Below are 19,780 nucleotides of genomic sequence, written 5' to 3' on the forward strand. Positions count from 1 at the left end.
ACAAACAAACAAAACCCCACACCACCCTACTGAGATTCCAACCCACTAAAAAACTCCCAGGAAAAAAAAAAAAGTTTGTTCTCAACTAAAACTGGACCAAAGATATGTTCAAACAGGTTCTCTTTCAGAAAGTTACACAGTCCTACAACATTTGGGTTGGGGTCACCAGAAATTATTGTATAAATTAAGAAAAAAAACACTTTCATAAGAGCACTTCTATATTTAAGGTACTTAGTTCACTTCCGCAAACATATTCCATTCCTTTATTTTTGAGTTCATAGGAAATGCACAAGATCTTTCTTTTTATGCAATCCTATATTTAAGATTTGGACAACAATCTCTCCCACCTTATTTCCAAAGAGATACTCTGATTTGCCACTGACATCAGAGGGGCAGAGCAACAAGCTGTGCACATCTTAATTATGAATGTCTATTACAGCTTTTTGCAACAAAAGATTAACCAGGTCACTATTTCGTAGCTTGCAAAAAAAAAAACCCAAACAAACAAACAACAACAAAAAGAAAACCCCACTAAACTGCTTCTATGTCTGACATATATAATTAATGTTTTACCCTCAATATTTCAAACTTCAATTGAAGTCACTACTGAATGTTTTATTAGAAAACCATTGTTGACAGATTTCTGACAAGTGACATGGAACAATTTAAAAATTAAAACAGTGGATAAAAAACACACACAAAACACCCTTACCATTATAATTACAGTCTTAGAAACTACCAGCAAATTAACTGGAATTAAATGCTAATGCTGTCCTGAGCGTCCACTCATGCGCTCACGCACACTATTGCACTCTACATGTTTGCTTTGGTCATGCTATAACCTTTACATAATACAAATCCACCTAGCTTGAAGAACAGAATACGTGTACAAGATTGCGCCTTCTTTCCAGAAAAACAACAGCAAGAACTTCCATCTAGAAGATCAGGTAGTGATGGTCTGGATCTTTTGGAAATTAAGTTTTCTCCTAGTATAAAGCAAAACAATCTTCTTGTTCTCAATATTTCAAGTATTCCACAGGGCACAATCTAAATTGTGTATTAATAATGCATACACAACTTGCAGTTTTGTCTCTAATCCAGACAATAAAATTCATCAAATATTTGCTAAAAACTTTGAAATATTCCTTGACGGAATTTGAATAAGAATCAGTATTTCATTTACAGAATTTGGACAGTGAAACAACATCCTTCTGTTCTAGTTTGCAGCTCATCAGCAACAGGAAATTACAGAAGCCACCCCCATTCTTCAGCTGACTACCAGACCTCAGGTGTACCTTCTGGAACAAGTAGTGGCAATTGAAGAGAAATGCCCCTAGCCTTTCACCACCATGGGCCTGCCAAATATTCTCCCCAGTTCCACTTGCTGATGGGACCACTAACCAGCTTCAGACAAGTGCAGACAGGTTCTTTTTACTCCCTGTAACAGGCATCCCTCAGCTAAAACCTCTCACTTCCAAGTGAAAGGGATTAAAGCAGTCATGCCATTTCATCACTGGCAGAGCTGTAGAAGTGGTAAGGTCCACTCACTAGGCTGTGATTAATGGCTAGGTACAGCACTGCACCCAGCACAGCTATTTGCAATGATGGACTAAGGCTCTCCATGTGAAAATATAGCTGGGTTCATCAAGATTAAAAAACAAAAGCAACCCCCCCCCTTTTTTTGTTTATCTGCTTATCTTTTGTTTATAAGCTTATCTCACTATGGATTTTACTGACGAATACCTCCTGACCCCCCAAAACTGTACACAGGAACTGTCAAACAGTATTTACCAAGTTTTCACAAAGAGTTGAAGTAAATGTATTTCACTTAAAAACAAAACAAACAAAAACCAACCAAACAAACAAAAATCCCAACACCTACTCATGCTTACATATCCCAAGTTTTTAATTTAGAAGTTTAATCATGAAACTGGACTACAGAAAATGGTACCTATTAGAAATCTGTGAAATTAACAATGAATTTAATACCTTGGAACAATGAGAAAAAAATAAAAGCAGAATCAGTAAATAAAGACTGCAATTAAGCAGGAGGGTCTACTTTCATAGATGTGGAGCTACTTCAGACATCCCGTTCTAAACCACCAGATTAATAGAAGCAAGAAGTACACTATCCCACAGGACAAGTTAGAAAAGAAGTCACAGCTATGCTTTTATTCAGGATCTGCATAACCTGAAAAAACATCAGGAAAAAGAAAAAAGGAACCTTCAGTATCCTTTAGAAGGACTAACAACTTTCACTGGAGCAATAAAGGGGAATTGGCTGGATGGACCTGCTACTGCTAGTATGTCAAGACATAGTTCCACAGTTGGTAATGCCAGATCACCCACTGGTACAGAGATTTAATCAGCATCAAGACAGAACACACAATTGCACTCATGTCAAATTTGACAGAGCACAGTGGCTACACTAAATCACATTTTTAAACAATTCACATGGACACACTCCTTCAAATACAGTTGGGAGTCCAAGCTCCCTGCACATCAAATGGTTCTTTGCCGTGTAACAGGCAAGAGTGGGAAAACCTACACTCTACTCTTCTCCCTGCCACTTACAAAAGGGAGCCATAACCCTAATTTTTCATAGATTGGCTCAGAGCCTAAAGTGTGAGGTTTTCTGTTATATCCAAAACTATTTTTTATAATAATTGTCTATTACAATATCCATATCAACATTCAGTTTCTCCTAAAATCTTCCCTAGCTCTTGGCTTCAGTCACTCCTGGAAGTTACATCCATACCAGGAGACTTTTAGCATAGTTATACCAGCACGCCCTATACTGCCAACATACTTCCCAACACAGCTACAAAAACAAATCTTAATATGGACCCAAGAACAAGTTATATCAGTAAATTATATATTAACACAGCTAGGATACTGTCAGGGATGCTATTCTTCCTGATTGAGATAGCTACGTCAGGAAAAGTCTGTAGTATAAACAATTTTGAATGTATGAGTTATCTTTTGCCCATTGACTCCCAGCTAACGGAAACTGAAAAAATATGTATAGCTTGGTAACAAAAAGAAAAACTCTCAAACCCCATTTAACAGCTTCAGGCTGGCAGAAAAATAAGTATTTTTCAATGACAAGGAAGGGGGGAGGGACATCAGCTTTGCAAATTCTAAGCCATAATACAATTTCTCCTGGGGCAGGGAGGGGAAGAAATAAAAAATTCCAGAGAGAAACACATAGAAAACAACAGGTTCCTTTCAGCCTGAACAATTCAGAAGTCATCTTGCTCTGGACAAAATAAAGCAAGAAACTGAAATATTGTACTAACACCACCACCATACCAGATACCCACAAAAAGAACATAAAACAACCAAAGCCTTAAATAGGCCCTGAAATAGGCAATACACAAAAAAGAGAGGAAAGAGGGCTAGGGCATGTGAAATGCTAACATATTCTACTCTGGCTGCAAAAAATATTCCTGTGGAATTAAATTTTTGGAAGACACTGTGCTCCGAAAAAAAATATTTTTAAAAAAACATGATCTATATTTTTGTTTGCCAGTTACCCTGCTCACATCACATACTCTTTTGCCTAGTAAAATATTCTGTGAATACACACAAAAAACATGGCTGACTTACTATCAGGAACCTACTATCAAGAAGTATTACTAGGTTTACTGTATTACATTGTAATTATCTGAGGTTGATCACAGTAACTTGGCTCCAAAAATGGAAAGTATTTCTAGTAACTTGCCTATTAACGAAGTTGGACATGGGAGTTTTGTCTACAAAAGAACTCCATCACTACTGTTGGTAGTGGAATGCAGCAGTTCAATAGTGAGTATTTTTTTTTTGTTTTAAATCAAGAATGTTACTACACACATAGTAAAAGCACTGTTTCCAATGCCCAAGAAAACAACATGATTCTTGTTCAAGGCACATAAACATTTTCAGTGAAAAGCAATACTTTTTTTTCCAGTAAGTACAAAAGCATGCAGTTGCTGCTGCGGAACTCAATCTGTGAATCAACCCAACCATGCGCTAGCAAAAGTACAGTGAGCCTGCACTGAGGAAACTGTACTTTCATTAAATGGCTTTGATACATCTATTTCTGTTAATTTAAACTTCTGCTTTCTTAGAATTACGGGTACATCCCACTTTTCTGAACTGCTTTCCAACCAAGTTTTGATATACTTCAGTAAAATTCAAATTCATAATTCTGTATATCAGTAGTATTCATAAAGCTACATTTACTATACACTATTTTTCTCTATTTTCCTTCAGCAAGTATGTCCCAAAGCAATGAAATTTGGGCCACAGAATATTCTGCGTTAACAGTTTTGAGTTTAAATTGGGAAAGTACTATGTTAACTTAAATAGTGGAATGAAGGTATTTAGCAGCAATATGTGGCCTGTACACATTGATCAGGATGGTGAATAAGGTACTAAGCAATTCAAGCACGTATGGGTGAAACATCCATATAATGCAAGTATAGTATTTTCCACAGGAACATTCCAGTCATCACTGATTTTGTCACATAAAACCAAATAGATGTATTTCTATCAATGATAACAGAATACAGAATGACTTTATTAAAGCCACTCAGTACAGATAGATGACATAAAAAGACAACAGATAAGAGAGACCCCAGAGCACTCCGTGCTTCCAAAATTAATCATGGGGAACCCCTCAAAAACAACAGCGATCTTGAATGCTTTCTTCTCCATTTTGCTAGTGTCTAAAGTATGCATTGTGCCACATCAATTGAACAGTGTCGTGTCATTACTGCCTGCAACTGGCAAAGCTGTAAGCAACAGCAGTTTAGATCTGCAGACGCACAAAGACTAACCTAACTAAGCTTACCTGTGGAAAATTTCTAGGAATAGAAGTTCAAGAAGAAAAATAAGTCTGACATAATCAGGAAAAAATCCATTTCCATGTAAAATGAAATTATTCGTCCCAAAAGAAACAAACAAACAAAATTACTAACTTTAGGAATTAATAAGAAAAGATATGAATACCAGGTAAGTTGTCACAGCTCAAGTAAAGAAATGTACATCAACGAACGCATAGAGCAAATGGGCATTTATTCAATGTGTTCAATATTTATCATAATTTAGAGCCAATTTTGCTACAATTCTAAACATTAGAAAATTGCTATCTCGCAAGAATTAAAGAAATCGCCTGTACTCAACAGAGCTGGTAAGAACTGAATGGGCTATTCCACTTCTTTGCAGGACTAATATAAATATATATATATATATATAATTTAAAACATGATATATTTGACCATGTAGGAGCTCTGTAACTGGTTAAATTCTTTTGCCTTTTACAATATTTAAAAATTTTAAAAAAATTTGAAAGCACCCAGCTTGGAAGACTTCAAGGAAGAGGTGCAATTCTAGGAACTACGTTGAAGTTAAGTATGCGTTTCATCAGGTTTTGGGGTTTTTTTTTCTTATGAAGATACATCACTTGCCAAGGAACATTTCCAAGCACAAGCAAGAAACAGTCACAGCAGTGTAAAAGTTATGAACCTTCATCTTAAAACCTACCTTTTGGTTAAAGCTAACTAAAGTAATATTCCTTTTTAGAATTACATTGGTGATAATTTCTATTTTTTTCACTTAAGTGAAATCTTACATTTCTTGGTATCTTAACAGACACAGTTCAGAATTGCCAGGAATGCTTTCAGGCTGCATGAAAACAACTTCCATAGGAATTTCCTTTATATTTGAGTCTAGCCACAGACATAAACATTCTGTCTATAGATTATGTTAAGAAGGCAGCTAATGAGAAACTGTATTAATACAGGAGAAGCCTTGATCATTTACTGCAACCCAGCATACACATTTTGGCTGAGGGGAAAAGGTCTGGAGGGGCATAGCGGTATTTCTATCTATAGGGTAGGGCACAAACACTACTGTTTAAAAAAAAACAGTAATTGCACTGAAGACAGAACACAGATTTACAGAAGCAGACTTTTTTCCCCTTACTTTCAATTCCATTATGCATATTCATAACATTAAGACACTGTCAGTTACCTACTAGCAATAATAATTGAAAATTATAAATTCTAAACAGAATATTTGCATGTTGACCTGGTTTTTCAGTAGTAGTTCTAGTTGCACTGTGTTAAAATTTGCATTTAATACAACTTAAGCTGCTCTATCTCATACTTTGGGTTCAGCTGCCAAATACAGTACAACAGGTCTTCAAAGGAAAACAGAACTTACTTTATACTTGCACATTTAGGGGCAGGCAGACTACTAACTCGGAAAGGAAAGGCCATAAGCACAAGTACGGTCCACTGCCTGTCAGCTCCCACTTTCAAGGCTGAGCCCACCTCAGAAGCATTTGGTGGTACCCAATTCTCTCATTTACCTTTCATATACATTTTACCAGCCGCATTCACAAAATAGAGAACGTAGTATATAGCGATGGACAGCCTCACAAGGAAGGAGAGGTGGTAATACCAGTTTGCCTTACAACACCCCAGCTTACATTTAATTTTTTTTTAAAAAGTGTATTTAGACACCAGAAATTCATAATAAATCTTTCAATATATGAACAATATTAAAGTTTATTCAGTTTGGGGGGTGGGAAGGGAAGAAATTAATTTCTATAGATCTAGGTATTAGTAGTTGGGACGTCATAAACACATATCCGATTTACAAACACATGTTAAAATGGCTTAAACCACAAATCTTGATGCTGGAGTAAGAGATCTCAGCATATCAAAACTGCAAAAGCAACATCAGTTTATTCAATGTGTTTCAGTTGCTGTTGGTTTCACAGTAAGAATGACGAGACCTCGAACTTGACTTTTCCAGCAGAGTGAGCATTCCAAACATATAACTTCACAGAAAAAAGTCTGTACAATTTTAGGCTTTATTAATTATGTTTTTAAGTGTGAGAAATTACTAGCAGAACAAATAGCTCCATTATCAAGGCATCTTCACCTAAGAAGTTCTCCCTTCTTTTCTCTTATCCTGCCTCTTAGGTAACCAGAAGGAAGTGAGCTAACTGCTCCCAGTAATTCTGAGTTCCACCAATTCTGTTGCATAATTCATCAGATTATTTACTGAAGGCAGCCTTGTGGACAGGACTCTTCCTGTAATGGTCAACATCCTCCAGGAAAATATATCTGTTTAGTTTTTATTCACTTCTAACCATGCTCACGGCCACTCCTCTCTCCCCTCTTTCCCCACTCCCCACTGTCACCCCTCTCCCCTTACTCACCTTTCTCAGAAGAGCAGCAGACAGGGTGATGTGGCTGCCATTAACGATCTGATTCATCAAAGCTGCTCCACCCTCTGACCAGCATCCATGGAGAAGCCATTTCTCACAAATCCCAGCAAGTTCTTTCCATTCTGCACCATCTCTCCTTACCAACGTTCATGGCTCACTGAAAACCTCCATTCCCCATGCCCTGCAGCCAACTTCCAAATGCCCTCTTCACTCTCCTGATTTTTTTTGTAGCAACAATACCCTAAACGTCCTAAAGTTGTACAAGGTACAACAGTAAAGAAGCATAAGAGCCATCATATGTATGTCAGTGAGCAGAAGCATACAGAGTAGGTAAGACTGGATACATGCACACAGAGAATATAGTCCAGATCTGGGAGAAACTCCAATTGGACTCAACTTTGTTAGCAAGGATGCAACAACAGTTACAGTTTGTTTCAGTCTACCTTTGCATTTTCATGCAAATACAATCATCTTGAGTACAGTTGCTGGCATAGAATTACTAATGGTGCTCATATAAATTGCACTAATGAAGAAGCTTGCTCCACTACAGATACAAACATTGTTAGACTACAAAACAACAAAGGCACAAGCAAGCTCTTCGTAAAAAAAACTCAAAAACCTTGAAAAGCTCTCATACAAGTTTTAAATAATTAAAACAGCTCATCCAAAAAAACCTCAAAAAATAGTTATCACACCAATAGAAAACTACAGTATAAAACCCACTAAACTAGGTTGCAGTCCTAACAGAAAATTGGTGTATATGCTTAAAACTAATTTTACAAATTTGCATCAATATTAATGGCATAAATTTATCAGTTTACATTATATCTAAGTGCAAGCTTTTTGTTATAAACAAAACCATTGTTAACTCAGAGTTTAGTTACGTCAGACACTGCATGTCCAGTTGTGCCTAACAGTAAAAAAAAAATCATACAGGAATTAAACAGTTAAGTCACTAAATAGCTCATCAATTGACATCCAAGTTGTTCTGGTGAAGGGTGGAAAGGCATAGGCTGACTACGGTTTAAAAGTTAACTCTTTATAGGCAACCACTGAATGAAACACAGATAAGATATTAAAAGGTTCGACTATCTTCCCATATGTTTTAGTATATGAAGTGATAGATTATAAAAAATGACACATCGTGATGCTTATCAGATTCAGAATTTTATTACTATTTCAATCTTGTACAAAACAATGTAAGGCAGGAAGCCAGTAAAGAGAGTTTAGAAAAGTCACTTCGAAAACCACCAGCAATATTAATTGTGATTTAATTTTCTAAAGAACCAAGATTTTATCAGACAAATAAATCTTCCCAATTTCTCTCCTCAGAAGCTAAAAAAACCCCCCTTGTTTAGTACAAATTAAGCTCACTATTAAAAACAAAGCTATATAAAGGCATGAGAGGCTAAAGGAAAGGTATAATGGCAAATAGGCTCAATCTCTGAAAGTTTCATTTTTAACCTGAGATTGTGTTGGCAGAGAGGAAAAAGGATTTTGAATACATACTTTTAAAGCTATCTTTTAAAGTATGATGACATTAAAAAAAAAAAATCTTTCAGATAAAGGGACAGGAAAAGTGGGAGACTAGAGGAACCCAGCAAAGGCCAACTCCTCTTGTCACGAAATGGCTTTCACAGGGTCTGCTTTAATAGTGAGAATACAATGTGTGACCCAGATAACAAGAGTAGCATCGAGGATTTAGTTTAGCAAAGCTGTAAAGCTGTCTAAAACGGGTTACAAGTCATTGATTAGCAAACAGTTGTTCTAAGACTTGCATGAAGGTCCTTTCCAACATGACTCAGCACCCACCCACAGTCCAAAACATAAAGATCCTTTATCGATGTACAACAAATAATGTCGTCCATTGCTATTCTTTCAGTTATACACATAAGCATACACTTAGGGATATAATCAGCAAATGTACCAATCACCACCTATTTAGTAACAAGAACTGCCATTAAATTGTTTTCCTACATTGTTTTTGTGACAGTCATATTTCAGCCTGCGATTTTATAGATGCCGTGTCTCAAAAGTTCAAATTACTTAATATTTACATGATCATATATTCCACTTCAGTGAGAAGAAAGCAGGCTTACAATTTCTTCCTTAAAAAAGTTTTAAGTTATATGAATAAAATGGGACACTTTACTAAGACTGTATTGGTATCTTGAGTAAAGGACACTATTTTTACCTGTATTGGGAAAAATGTTTTTGATTTACTTAAGCGAATTTCAAATGTACTTAACTATCCAGTTATGAATAGTCACAAACGCAATGAAAGGAAGTGATTTTCTTTGTACAGTTTAAATATGTCTAATACAACAATTTTTTAAAAAGGCGATACTGAGTCCATCTAGATGTTAGAAATAATTTTTCTGACAATTTTTTTTAATCTAGTTGAAGCGTCTGATCCTTCTGAAATAAAGGATTAATTTAGAGCTCTGAAGTTCTAAGTGTTGAAGGTTCCATTTGTTTCAAAATGCTAACTAGAAATGATTTAGAGTCACGTACTTAAAGCACCACACATTTTTGAAAAGGCCGTAAAACAGAAGCTCGTGTTATTCAGAACCAGTCTGACAGCTTCACAATCATAAGTTTTTGCACTGATGTACAGATTTTATTCAAAATACTGTTTGAATTGTATCTCATTAGTGTCTTCCAAATGACAAATACAACAAAAAACACTCTTGTGGGCAGGACAGCATACAGCAAAACCCTTCTGAGTACAGCTTAAATAAAGACTATTTTGAACGCTTTCCCAATAGCACCTTCTTGTCTTCCCACAATCCGCGCTGAGGTTCCCACAGGCTAGTTGAGACAGCAAGGCAACAAAACCTAAGTGACATGAGCAGCTGAAGCTGATCTAGTACTTTACATAAAGTTTGGTCAGGATGAAGTACAAGCTATAGACTAGGAAAAAACATGTAATAGTAGGGAGAGAGAGACTGAAGGGTCTGTCAACAAAATGAGGCTGAAGAGTTTCACAGCATGTACTTAGCACTGCCTTTGCAAAAATCTTCCATAAGGCAAAACACAAACACTAACAAATCTGTATGTAATTCAACTCCACCAACTACTCATAAGACTTGGAAATCTAATTCTCACACATGAGAAGCCTTCTCATCCGTGCTTAGCTTTATAGTATGGACCATCTGCCTCCAACTGCTGAAAGGCGTATCTTCCTGACACTGTGTATGTTGTATCTTCATCCAGGCTAAAATTTTTCAGGATTGTACAGAAAAGTTTAGATAACGGGCTTTAATACTATGTCTGATAACATCCTTGAATTTCAAATAGACTCTTAAACAAATAGAAGGCTACAAAGTAGGCCACTTTTTTTATCTCAGAAGTAAGGTGTTTAGCCTGGGAGCATACTCTTACAGAGCTATTGTGGCAGAAAGACATAGGTTGGGGCTTGTATTTAAAGACAGAGTTGTAACATACCAGCAACAAAGACAGGAAAATGGTACAGGCAAAGCTCCGAGAAGAAACAGAGTATCTTGCCTATATATGCCACAAAATTGGAAAGAACTGATGGTCTATATATAGTTTAAAAGTCATTTGTAAGCTAGATTGTTCTCAACCCAGCTGAAGCACATCTAAATTATTTGTGGCTTGCCAAGATGTTTTTAAGCAGGCAGAACAATCACAGTTGCAATTCCTTGTGCATAGGATGGGATGGAAAAATGCCCCAACACAGAGTGCTTGCTGCATCACAGAATACAGTATTTTAGTTCTTTTGTTTTGTCTGATTACTTGCAGCTTCAAGAAGTCTGTGCTTACAGAGCTAACATTCTAAATACACAGAACAAACTTCGAGGACTGTAAAATTCTAAACAGCTTTTAAACTGACTTCTTGGACAGGTTCTGGACAAGTGAACAATGTGATGGAGGCATAATAGAGAAAAGGGGAGGGGAGGGGGTAATACATCCTTGAAGGTAAAACACACTAGATAAAAAATAGACAACTATTTCCTCCACAAGGAAAAAAAGAGGGAGGAAATGGACATCCAATAGGTCAGAGGAAAAGAGAAGCCTACCCGTGCCAAGTTTACACACAAGTTTTCTAGATACAAAGCTTAAATTATACCATCTCCTATATGGAAAATATAGTCTTTAAAACATTACTTCTACATCCCACTTAGGAATAAATTCCTTTATTACTCCTCTGAATGGCTCTTAATATCTAGGAGTCTCTACACAAGGTATGGTGATCCATCAATCTCTATTCCACTAAGCACAGAACAGACAGACATCAGCTTGATTTGGAATGGAGAAGAGTTGCAAGGATTTAAGGGAAGGTATTACAAAACCCTATCTCACATTATGGAATCTTTTTCAATGGAGGATTTTAGGAGAAAAAAAAAAAGCTTTAAAACCAAAACAAAAACAACAACAAAAACCCCAGTCACCAGGAAAGATACAGTCAGTCCTTGCTTCACAGCTCATGGAGTTAGACTGAATGCACTCATGACCAGTTCCAGCCCTTCATTTTTAATATCAGCTTCCTTACAGCTGCAGTCATGCACACTTAGAACTGCTTTCACCACCACTAGATGTTTGCTAATAGAAGTAAAAACCAAAGGTAAGAAAACAAGGCACTGACATTGAGCATTGTGCCATTTCTATTCAAAGAATTAATCATATATAAATTCAAAGGAAAGATATTTTTGCATGGGCAACATAAGTCACACAAAGAAGCCAATTCATCCTTGAAGATTAGAATATCTGGAAATGAGAAGTATGGATTTTACAGAAAAAAATACTTGTTTGGGATCTTGCTGTGCTCCTTCAAAGAAATTAAGCACACTTTCAAAAAAGGTTGTTTTGACTACATACTAGAAGTAAATCTGGAATCTCACATATAATTGCTGACTGTAGATCAGTTGATTTTTTGAAACTGTTTTGTGAAACAGTGCAGTTTCAGCAAACCAAGGGGAATTTTCATTAACAGCCCTATGCACCCTCCCCCAAGCTACTGAAGCCCTCGGTTGAAGAGGAAGGAGACAAAAGCCTTTAACAGCCCATAGTTAGAATACAGCATTAGACACTGCTGCCTTAATTCTTACCTTTTCACATATAAGTTTCTAACCACTTAGAGACATGATCACTGCTTTTAGGAAACATTCACGTTTTAGATAGATATATCTATACCCTATACACGTAAGGCAATCTTAAGTAAAACCCAGATTATGGAAATGCAGAAATTAACTCCTGAATTAACTCCTTTTAATGATGTTATTGATTGGTTTCTTTTTCTCAAGTTACATAAGAGATTTTAAATGGTATGCTTTGGTAAATTATTTCTTTTAACCTCAAACTATGTTTAATTACATCTTCTGCTCTGTATTTCTGAAGAGATTAACAGAATGAATCTCCAGCTAACCAATATGAAATTGGCTGATTATATCAACAGCAGCTGTCTCTTCTTTAAAAAATTGACTTGTTTTTCCCCAGACCTCCAGCAATACTCACACAAACAACCTGGGTCCAGCTTCAAGCAGGAGTTGCAGTATCGCCAGATTAATCAAACTGCAGCTTATGAATGTCCATTTCTAGGACATCCAATATCTACATGTAAAATTAGTCAATATAGGTGATTTTAGAAAGCAGGTAAGATACTTATTCAACAGCAATATAAGATACAATTCAACAGCTGACAAACACAGTTTCTTTAGCACACGTTAAAGAACAGCTATTTTCAAACTAAATTATCTGTTGTTAAAGGCATGTAATTTTTTAGGTGATTCTTCAAAGAACTAATGAGCCCAGGAAAGGAATTTCTGGGATAAAACTAAGACAGTTGACCTGAGTAAAAGTTTTGCTGTTAACTTCCTCGGGGCTAGAATTTAATTCCTGGACTTCATGCAACCAAAACATTCATTTTTTCTGAAATAAATAAGCATTACGTTGAAGTTTATAGCAAGAGCAGATTAAATTCACAGAGCTAGGCACAGTTAAATCTTATGTCTATAGCACATCATCCCCTTCACTCCTCCACAAATAAGTATAACACAGCTTCCTGGCAAGAGCAGTTCTTTTGGGTGAAGTCTTAAAAAATCTAAATTTCTGCTTACTACGCAGAAAGAACAAAATAAACATTCACTCTCCCTGCCCCCCCCAAATCCATGCATATACCAATAAAAAGCCAACAGTATTTTCTCCACAGGAATAAGTATTTTGCTTTAGAAGTCCTGACTAATTTTTACAGCAGTTCTGTTAATGATTCAGTCTGCTCGCTTCATTTTACTAAAACGATTTCACATCTTCAACAATGCACTACTAGCACTTTACATTGACTGGAGCAGATACATGTATAAATAGTTTTCTACAACTCCGCTTTTTTTAAACTAGCTCAGTTTATCATAGGCAATAATGTATCTTTTTGGACTGCTCTTTCACAGAGTTGCAAGAGCTGCTCTATGCCCCAATTTGTTGTAACCTCTCCGAATTCCACTCCTTAAATCCCACATCCCCAAAGTCACACTACCAAGTGGAGAGGACTCTCCTCCCCCAAAAAATCTGCCCGAGCTCTCCTCACAGAATCAACAGTAAGGTACCAAGACCAGTTTCAACACACAGAAGTTTCTTCTGTTTTGTTATAATCTCAATCCCTCCATGATCCAGTGGATTGGTAACAGAAATAAATTAGTGGCCAACGTTCAGCCTGGACTGACCACTGAGGTCAATTAATCCCTCTGTCCTAAGCTCTGTCAATCCCACTTATAAAGTCTCAGGGGTGAGAGAAGGGGAAATGAGGCCCTGAAGACTTCAGCTTTTTGTACTGGGGAAAGGTCTTTTTATATTTCAAGCGTCTCATGAAATGAAACTGAGACAGTATGATTGTGCTTCTTAAACTTCTGCATTTAGTACTTGAAGCAATATTCTTGTCCCTTTCTTTGCCACCAGCTTCCACAATATTCTGCCATGCAAATGCTCAACACATGCTATACTGGTTACTGATATGGGATTCCTGGGATGACTTGCAGCTCTCTGCCCTTCCATTTGTCTATAAGAGAGACCCTTTGGCTCCAATGGCTGTCTAGTGAAAGACAGCAAGATGCTTCACTCCTTTTCCCTACCATGCTGTAGTCACAACCAAACTTAAGTACCTTTGCCCCAAACCACAACACAGGCCTGACCCCTTTTCTCCTGCATCAAGAGGGGAAAGAGCCAATGCTTTACTTTAGATACTACTATACCACGACTTCTGTACTCACCAGATGATACACTGGTACAAACCTTTAGTACAAATCTTTTTCCTCCAGCATTTTTACCAGGCTAGCGACATCTCCTCCCTTCCCTATACGCACACACATCTATTCATTCCTGCCTCTCAGCAGACAAAGTCTTCTCCAGCATCCCACTACGTTCATTACAGAAACCGGAGCCCTTTCTCCCACCACTCACGCCCTAGGCCAGGCTCTCACAGGATTGTCGCTGCCCTACAGAGGGGAGGCATCGAGCCTGGAGCATAACCTGGCCCGGCGCCCCTGTGGCCTCCCTCTCCCCTGTCAGAAGACACCTCCTCCCCACTCCGGTCGCTCCCGTCAGAGGCGGCTCGCCCCCACCCCCCCGCTCCCCGAGGAAGGAGACCCCTCCGGCCCGTGCGGGGGCGCCTCCCGAGCACGAGCCCAACGCCCGCTCTCCCGCACCAGCCCCAGGCCCACCGAGCCCCCTCACAGACCTGTGGATCCAGCCATCTTGTCCAAACCCCCCCCACCGGTCCGGGCTTGCACGCGATGCGCGTCACTTCCGCTTGACGCAGCGCGTCACTTCCCACAGGGCAACGGCAGCGCCGGAGCGCGGAAGCGCGCGCGGGAAAGGCACGGGGCGGGGGCGCGCGCGAGCGAGCGGCGGGGGCGGGGCAGAGGGGAGGGGGCGGGGTCCGAGCCCGAGCGGGCCCCGTTCGCGGGCACCGCCGAGCCTGGGTCTGCCCGGGCCGGCCCCGCCGCCCCCGGGAGCCAAGGCTGAGCTCTGCCGAAGGCGTCCGCTGCCGGTAGCACCTTGCGCCTCCTGCCCGGGAACCGCAACCGCAGGCCGGCAGCGCGTCTGGGTCTTGTCGGCGGATACGAGAAGGCAGCTTCCCTTGCAGAAAGCCGGCGGAGCGAGGCCCGTGAGGGGCGCCCTGTCAGCCTTCACACGGATGCGAGGGCAACGCTGGCCCCAAAGCTACCAGAAGACGCGCGGAGGGCGAACGCACCTCAGCCAGGACACGCTTTGAAAGCTGCGCCGGGGTTACAGGCGCGGGCAGGGGCCGCCGCTGCAGGTTCCGTGAGATCGTTCCGGCGACGGCTCGGGGTCCCGGCGCGGGCTCGGGGTCCCGGCGCAGCCCGAGCACAGGATCGCGTGGAAGGATCTCATGGAACCTCGCTGAGCCGCTGCGAGCAGCCATTTCTCACAAACATGACTGTCCCGCGCGTACCTCGCTAACAAGTGACAACACCCCTATGCCCTTCTTAACATCCTATCCTATTTTAGAAATATGCTTAAGTCTTTGCTTTACAGTTTGTAAAGAGAGAGTATGACGGTCATGTACAGATCCTTCTGGTAGAGATCAAAAAGCAAGGATGCACATTTTTCCTCCAGCTAAGCTGACACGCCTTCACTGACGAGGAGTTGCTACCATCCTTGCAGGTGCAACAGCCTGCCTCCCTTCATTTCTCCTGGGTTAGCTCATTACAGAGCAAGCACTGCAGTTGCCATCTGCGCATACACAAAAATGATAAATCTACCATAGCTTTTAGTTCTTCCATTGATTTCTATTTCCTTTTTTGAAGTTACTAGTTTTGACCAGATTTCTGTAACAGGAATAAACAGGAGTTTCAATATTAACACCAACAGAATTAGAAGCAAGCTTTTCAAGTACAGTAAAACCATTTCTTAACCTGCATTTCAATAATCTGTGGAGCTTTCTGTTGTCGCAACAAGTTGATCATAGGGATTCTCCTCTGTATTTCTTTTAGTGGAAACAGTAAAGATACTGAAAAAAAAAAGTCACAGTATCTAAAGATTCTTCTCCTCTAACTAACATCACATCACTGGAGAAAATATTGCAGACTCAAACAGAAGGAAATGCCCTGAGTTGCCCCCTTTTTCCTATTCTTTGTGACCAAGAGCCAGCAAGGAGCACTACGGCCACCCAATGCCTGTGCGCTTACTTTTTCAGAAGGATTCATCTGTCTTTTTTGGGTGATCCTATGCTAACGATGAATAGCACACCTGCCTATCTCCTGAGACACAATACAAATACAGCTGTAGGCTTACCAACCCAAAGCCAACTTGTATTCTGTGAGTCTCTGAAAGCACACAGCGGACTCCATCTGTGTCTACACCCGCCCACTAGATGTAGGTCCCATCTCATGGTTAGCAGCAACAAATTATTACAATATTAATTGCAACCACAGGAAATAAAAATAAAATGGGCCAAAAGGGAAAAAAAAGCATAAGGTCACTGGCCTAGGTGAGGAACCTTGTGCTGAATGACTAACAGCTATTTTGTTTCATTCTTCTGATGTTGTGGGAAATTTACTGGGATAAGATGTATTTTTTTTGCAAAAAAATACCTGACAACTAGAAGCTGAACAAATTCAAAGGTGTGAGTTCCTTTTCTTCCAAGCTATCAAGACTTTACACATGGTAATGAAATCAACTCTCACTCTTCAAAAAGAAAATAGTTCTTTGAAATACAACTTCTGCTCTACAATTTGGTCAAAATAAGGTAATAGTAATCATTACAATGAAAACCTTTTATAAACTTTATTGTCAAACATTACACAGCATCCCTTATGAGAAAACTTAGAATTGCAGTGTGCTCAGCTCAGAAAATCAATGTACTATAATCACATTGTGGAATAAATTTATTTAAAAGAAGCATTTCACAGAGTTGAGATTTTTGAGCGCAGATTCTACAGACGGCCCTCTTGCTGTAAAACGCTGTCTCCAGAGTTGCCAGAATGATGGTTCCCAAGCTCCATCTCACCCTAAGTAATATTTGGAACAAAGTATTGATAAAAGACAAGTAAGGAATAATTATTCCCCTTTCTCAGACTACAACAAACACAGACATAGGGTAACAACATCTTCCAGCAAGTTTAGTACAAAGAAATTATTTTTCACAGAAGGAATAACTGACTTGTGTAACTCATTTAAGCATGATACTACAGAGGGCGTAAGTCTGTGTGAATGGCAATAATAATAAAAGTCAATCAAAGCTGAATTCCCTCATGGTTCTTTACACAGGATATCTCTATGCAACTTCTGACTCAGAAAGCACAGACAGACCCAGAGTAGTCACTCCCTTTGACATGGGGCTCTGGAAACTAATTACCCATCATCAGGTAATTTCCTCCCACAAGTAGTGCTTCTGGGGGCTAGGACCCTTGCCTCTCTCAATCCAGTAAATTCTTCACAAGATAGTCTACCTAAACAGCAGAGACAAAGCACCACATGGGATGAGAGAAAGCTCTTACTTCTATTTATATCATGGTGTGTTTACAAGCCCTAACAGACAGAAGAGCCCCATTATAGGAAGCTGGGCATAAAGGTAACCAACAGTCATTAGTCTAGAGAGCTTACAGTCAGAAGCCATAGTTCTGCAAGTGATTGCAGTCTGCACCTGTACAGAGCCCCACTGAATTATCTCATTTCAGCAGTGCCCAACTGGCATCTGATTAGCCGAGAAGAGCAACATTACTCATCCTCTTTAAAAGCACAGAAAATTACAGGTATTAAGTAATAACAGAAACACAGAAAACACAGAAGCAATGATAATCACATAGAAAACTACTATAGAGTCTCATTCCAAGAAAATGGACAGTTAAATCATTACCTGAGCCCAGAGAGGACTCCTGAAGACCATAACACTTTTGTCTCCCAATAGGCTTCATTTTAACAACAAGCATCTAGCAGTCTTAAAGGTACAATACTTCTTCTCTCTCCAGTATGTGGAAAACACAAGAGAAATAAGCAAATTCAATTTCTATCCCATCCATCCAGAGGTTAGCTCCTTTCTTGTCATGTCATGGGAGGATCTCCAAGCTCCCTTATTTTCTCCACAGGTGCTACTTGCAGATCCATGCAGCACAGTATCTCCTCCTTCCTTAACTTGAAACCCAATTCATAATTTTTGTTTTCTGATTTCAGTTTGTTTTAATATGTGTACTCCCAAGATCCTGATTGCACAAATTCACTGTGTGTATAGGAAGTACATTTTGCTTGTTTCCTCATGCTGCCTCAACCTGGAAGTACAAGCAGCTAAATACCTGAATGAGCTAGTAAGAAAATCAAATCAGAATAATTAAAAAAAAAAATCTCATGAAGACTTAAAACATGCAAGCATAGATTTACAGAGAATATTTCCATGATTTTTCACATCTGTGAGAATTCACACGCAAAGGACATAATCTTGTTACCAGGAGTAAGAGAGTTAAAGAATATTCCAGCCAATATTCTATTGTTTCTCATAAATAGCCTACACAACCAAAACAGAACAAAAATAATGAGTATTACTCACAGCAGAAATACAAAATTTTGTTCGTTATACACTAAACTATAATATCAAATATAAATTTAACTAATTAATGAAATCATAAACCAAAGATTTAAGGGCACATTAAAAAAATCCCTCATTTTTCTCTGTAAGTTGTTCATGTTGTTTATTGTTGTATTAAAACGTCACTAAGTTTTTTTTATTTCATGCAAAGATTATATTCTTTCTCCCTGTATGCAAAAGAACAAACATATGATTCTGAAAAGAAAAAATGAAATGTTTAAAACAATGTGTTAACTTTTTTTAGATTACAATTCTTTCAGGTTTCTTTACACCATTATACAAGAAAAATTAAGTGTATAAATAGGAAATATTTTTAAATTACGCTGTTCAGTTTATAATGAAATAAATGTTGAAAACATACACTGGAGAATGCGGGCATCGATCCCGCTACCTCTCGCATGCTAAGCGAGCGCTCTACCATTTGAGCTAATTCCCCACCTGAAAAAAAAAAAGTGAAACTTAGAGTTACACACTCTAGACTTACTGAGTACTACAACACAATCACTTTTGATTATAAATTCATTGTTTCTTGCCGAGTCATTCCTTCCACTCGCCAATAACTGACTAACAGCTGGAATCATGCGATACATCTTTCAGCATGTACACTACCAGAATACCCTTATTCATCTCTTTTGCAACACAAGTCTATTATTTAGCTGTTTTCATACAAGAAGCTCTCCAAAAGATCAAGTTATTTACAAGAAATCAAATGTGTTACTGAAAAAAACCCCCAACTTTTATTGAACAATTGTTCCAAATTCAACAAGGAAACCCATGTTCTTCCCCATTTTCAAGGCACACACATGAAGAACCTGGTCCAGGAAATGTTTAATGAGTGAAAAATATTATATGCCTGACTGAAAGAGAGTTTTATAGTCAAAGCTTGTACATATATATGTGTGTATATATACACACACACATCCTTTTGGAAGGTGTCTGACTTCTCTGGGGTGACAGAGTCAAGCAAAATGAAAACATCTGTATTTTCCTTATTTATGACC

General features: G+C 38.7%; 1 protein-coding gene and 1 non-coding gene across 4 annotated transcripts in view; both read right to left on the minus strand.

Annotated features, from left to right (window-relative positions):
* Positions 1–15,070, minus strand: part of UBE2V2 (ubiquitin conjugating enzyme E2 V2) — a 29,249-nt gene extending 14,179 nt beyond the window's left edge. For 2 of the 3 annotated variants that reach the window (XM_072852519.1, XM_072852516.1), the window contains exon 1: positions 14,913–15,070. In XM_072852519.1, coding sequence (XP_072708620.1) covers positions 14,913–14,928 — 16 coding nt within the window. In that variant the 5' untranslated portion in view covers positions 14,929–15,070. Of the gene's footprint in view, positions 1–12,700; positions 12,797–14,912 lie in introns of all 3 variants that reach the window. The other variant, XM_072852517.1, reaches the window with a different exon arrangement.
* Positions 15,071–19,142: 4,072 nt separating this feature from the next.
* TRNAA-AGC (transfer RNA alanine (anticodon AGC)) lies at positions 19,143–19,215 on the minus strand. The gene has a single exon. It is a non-coding gene; the product is annotated as a tRNA-Ala (tRNA).
* Positions 19,216–19,780: the final 565 nt, after the last annotated feature.

This window comes from Ciconia boyciana, chromosome 2 (genome assembly GCF_034638445.1).
Source record: "Ciconia boyciana chromosome 2, ASM3463844v1, whole genome shotgun sequence".
Lineage (NCBI taxonomy): Eukaryota > Metazoa > Chordata > Aves > Ciconiiformes > Ciconiidae > Ciconia > Ciconia boyciana.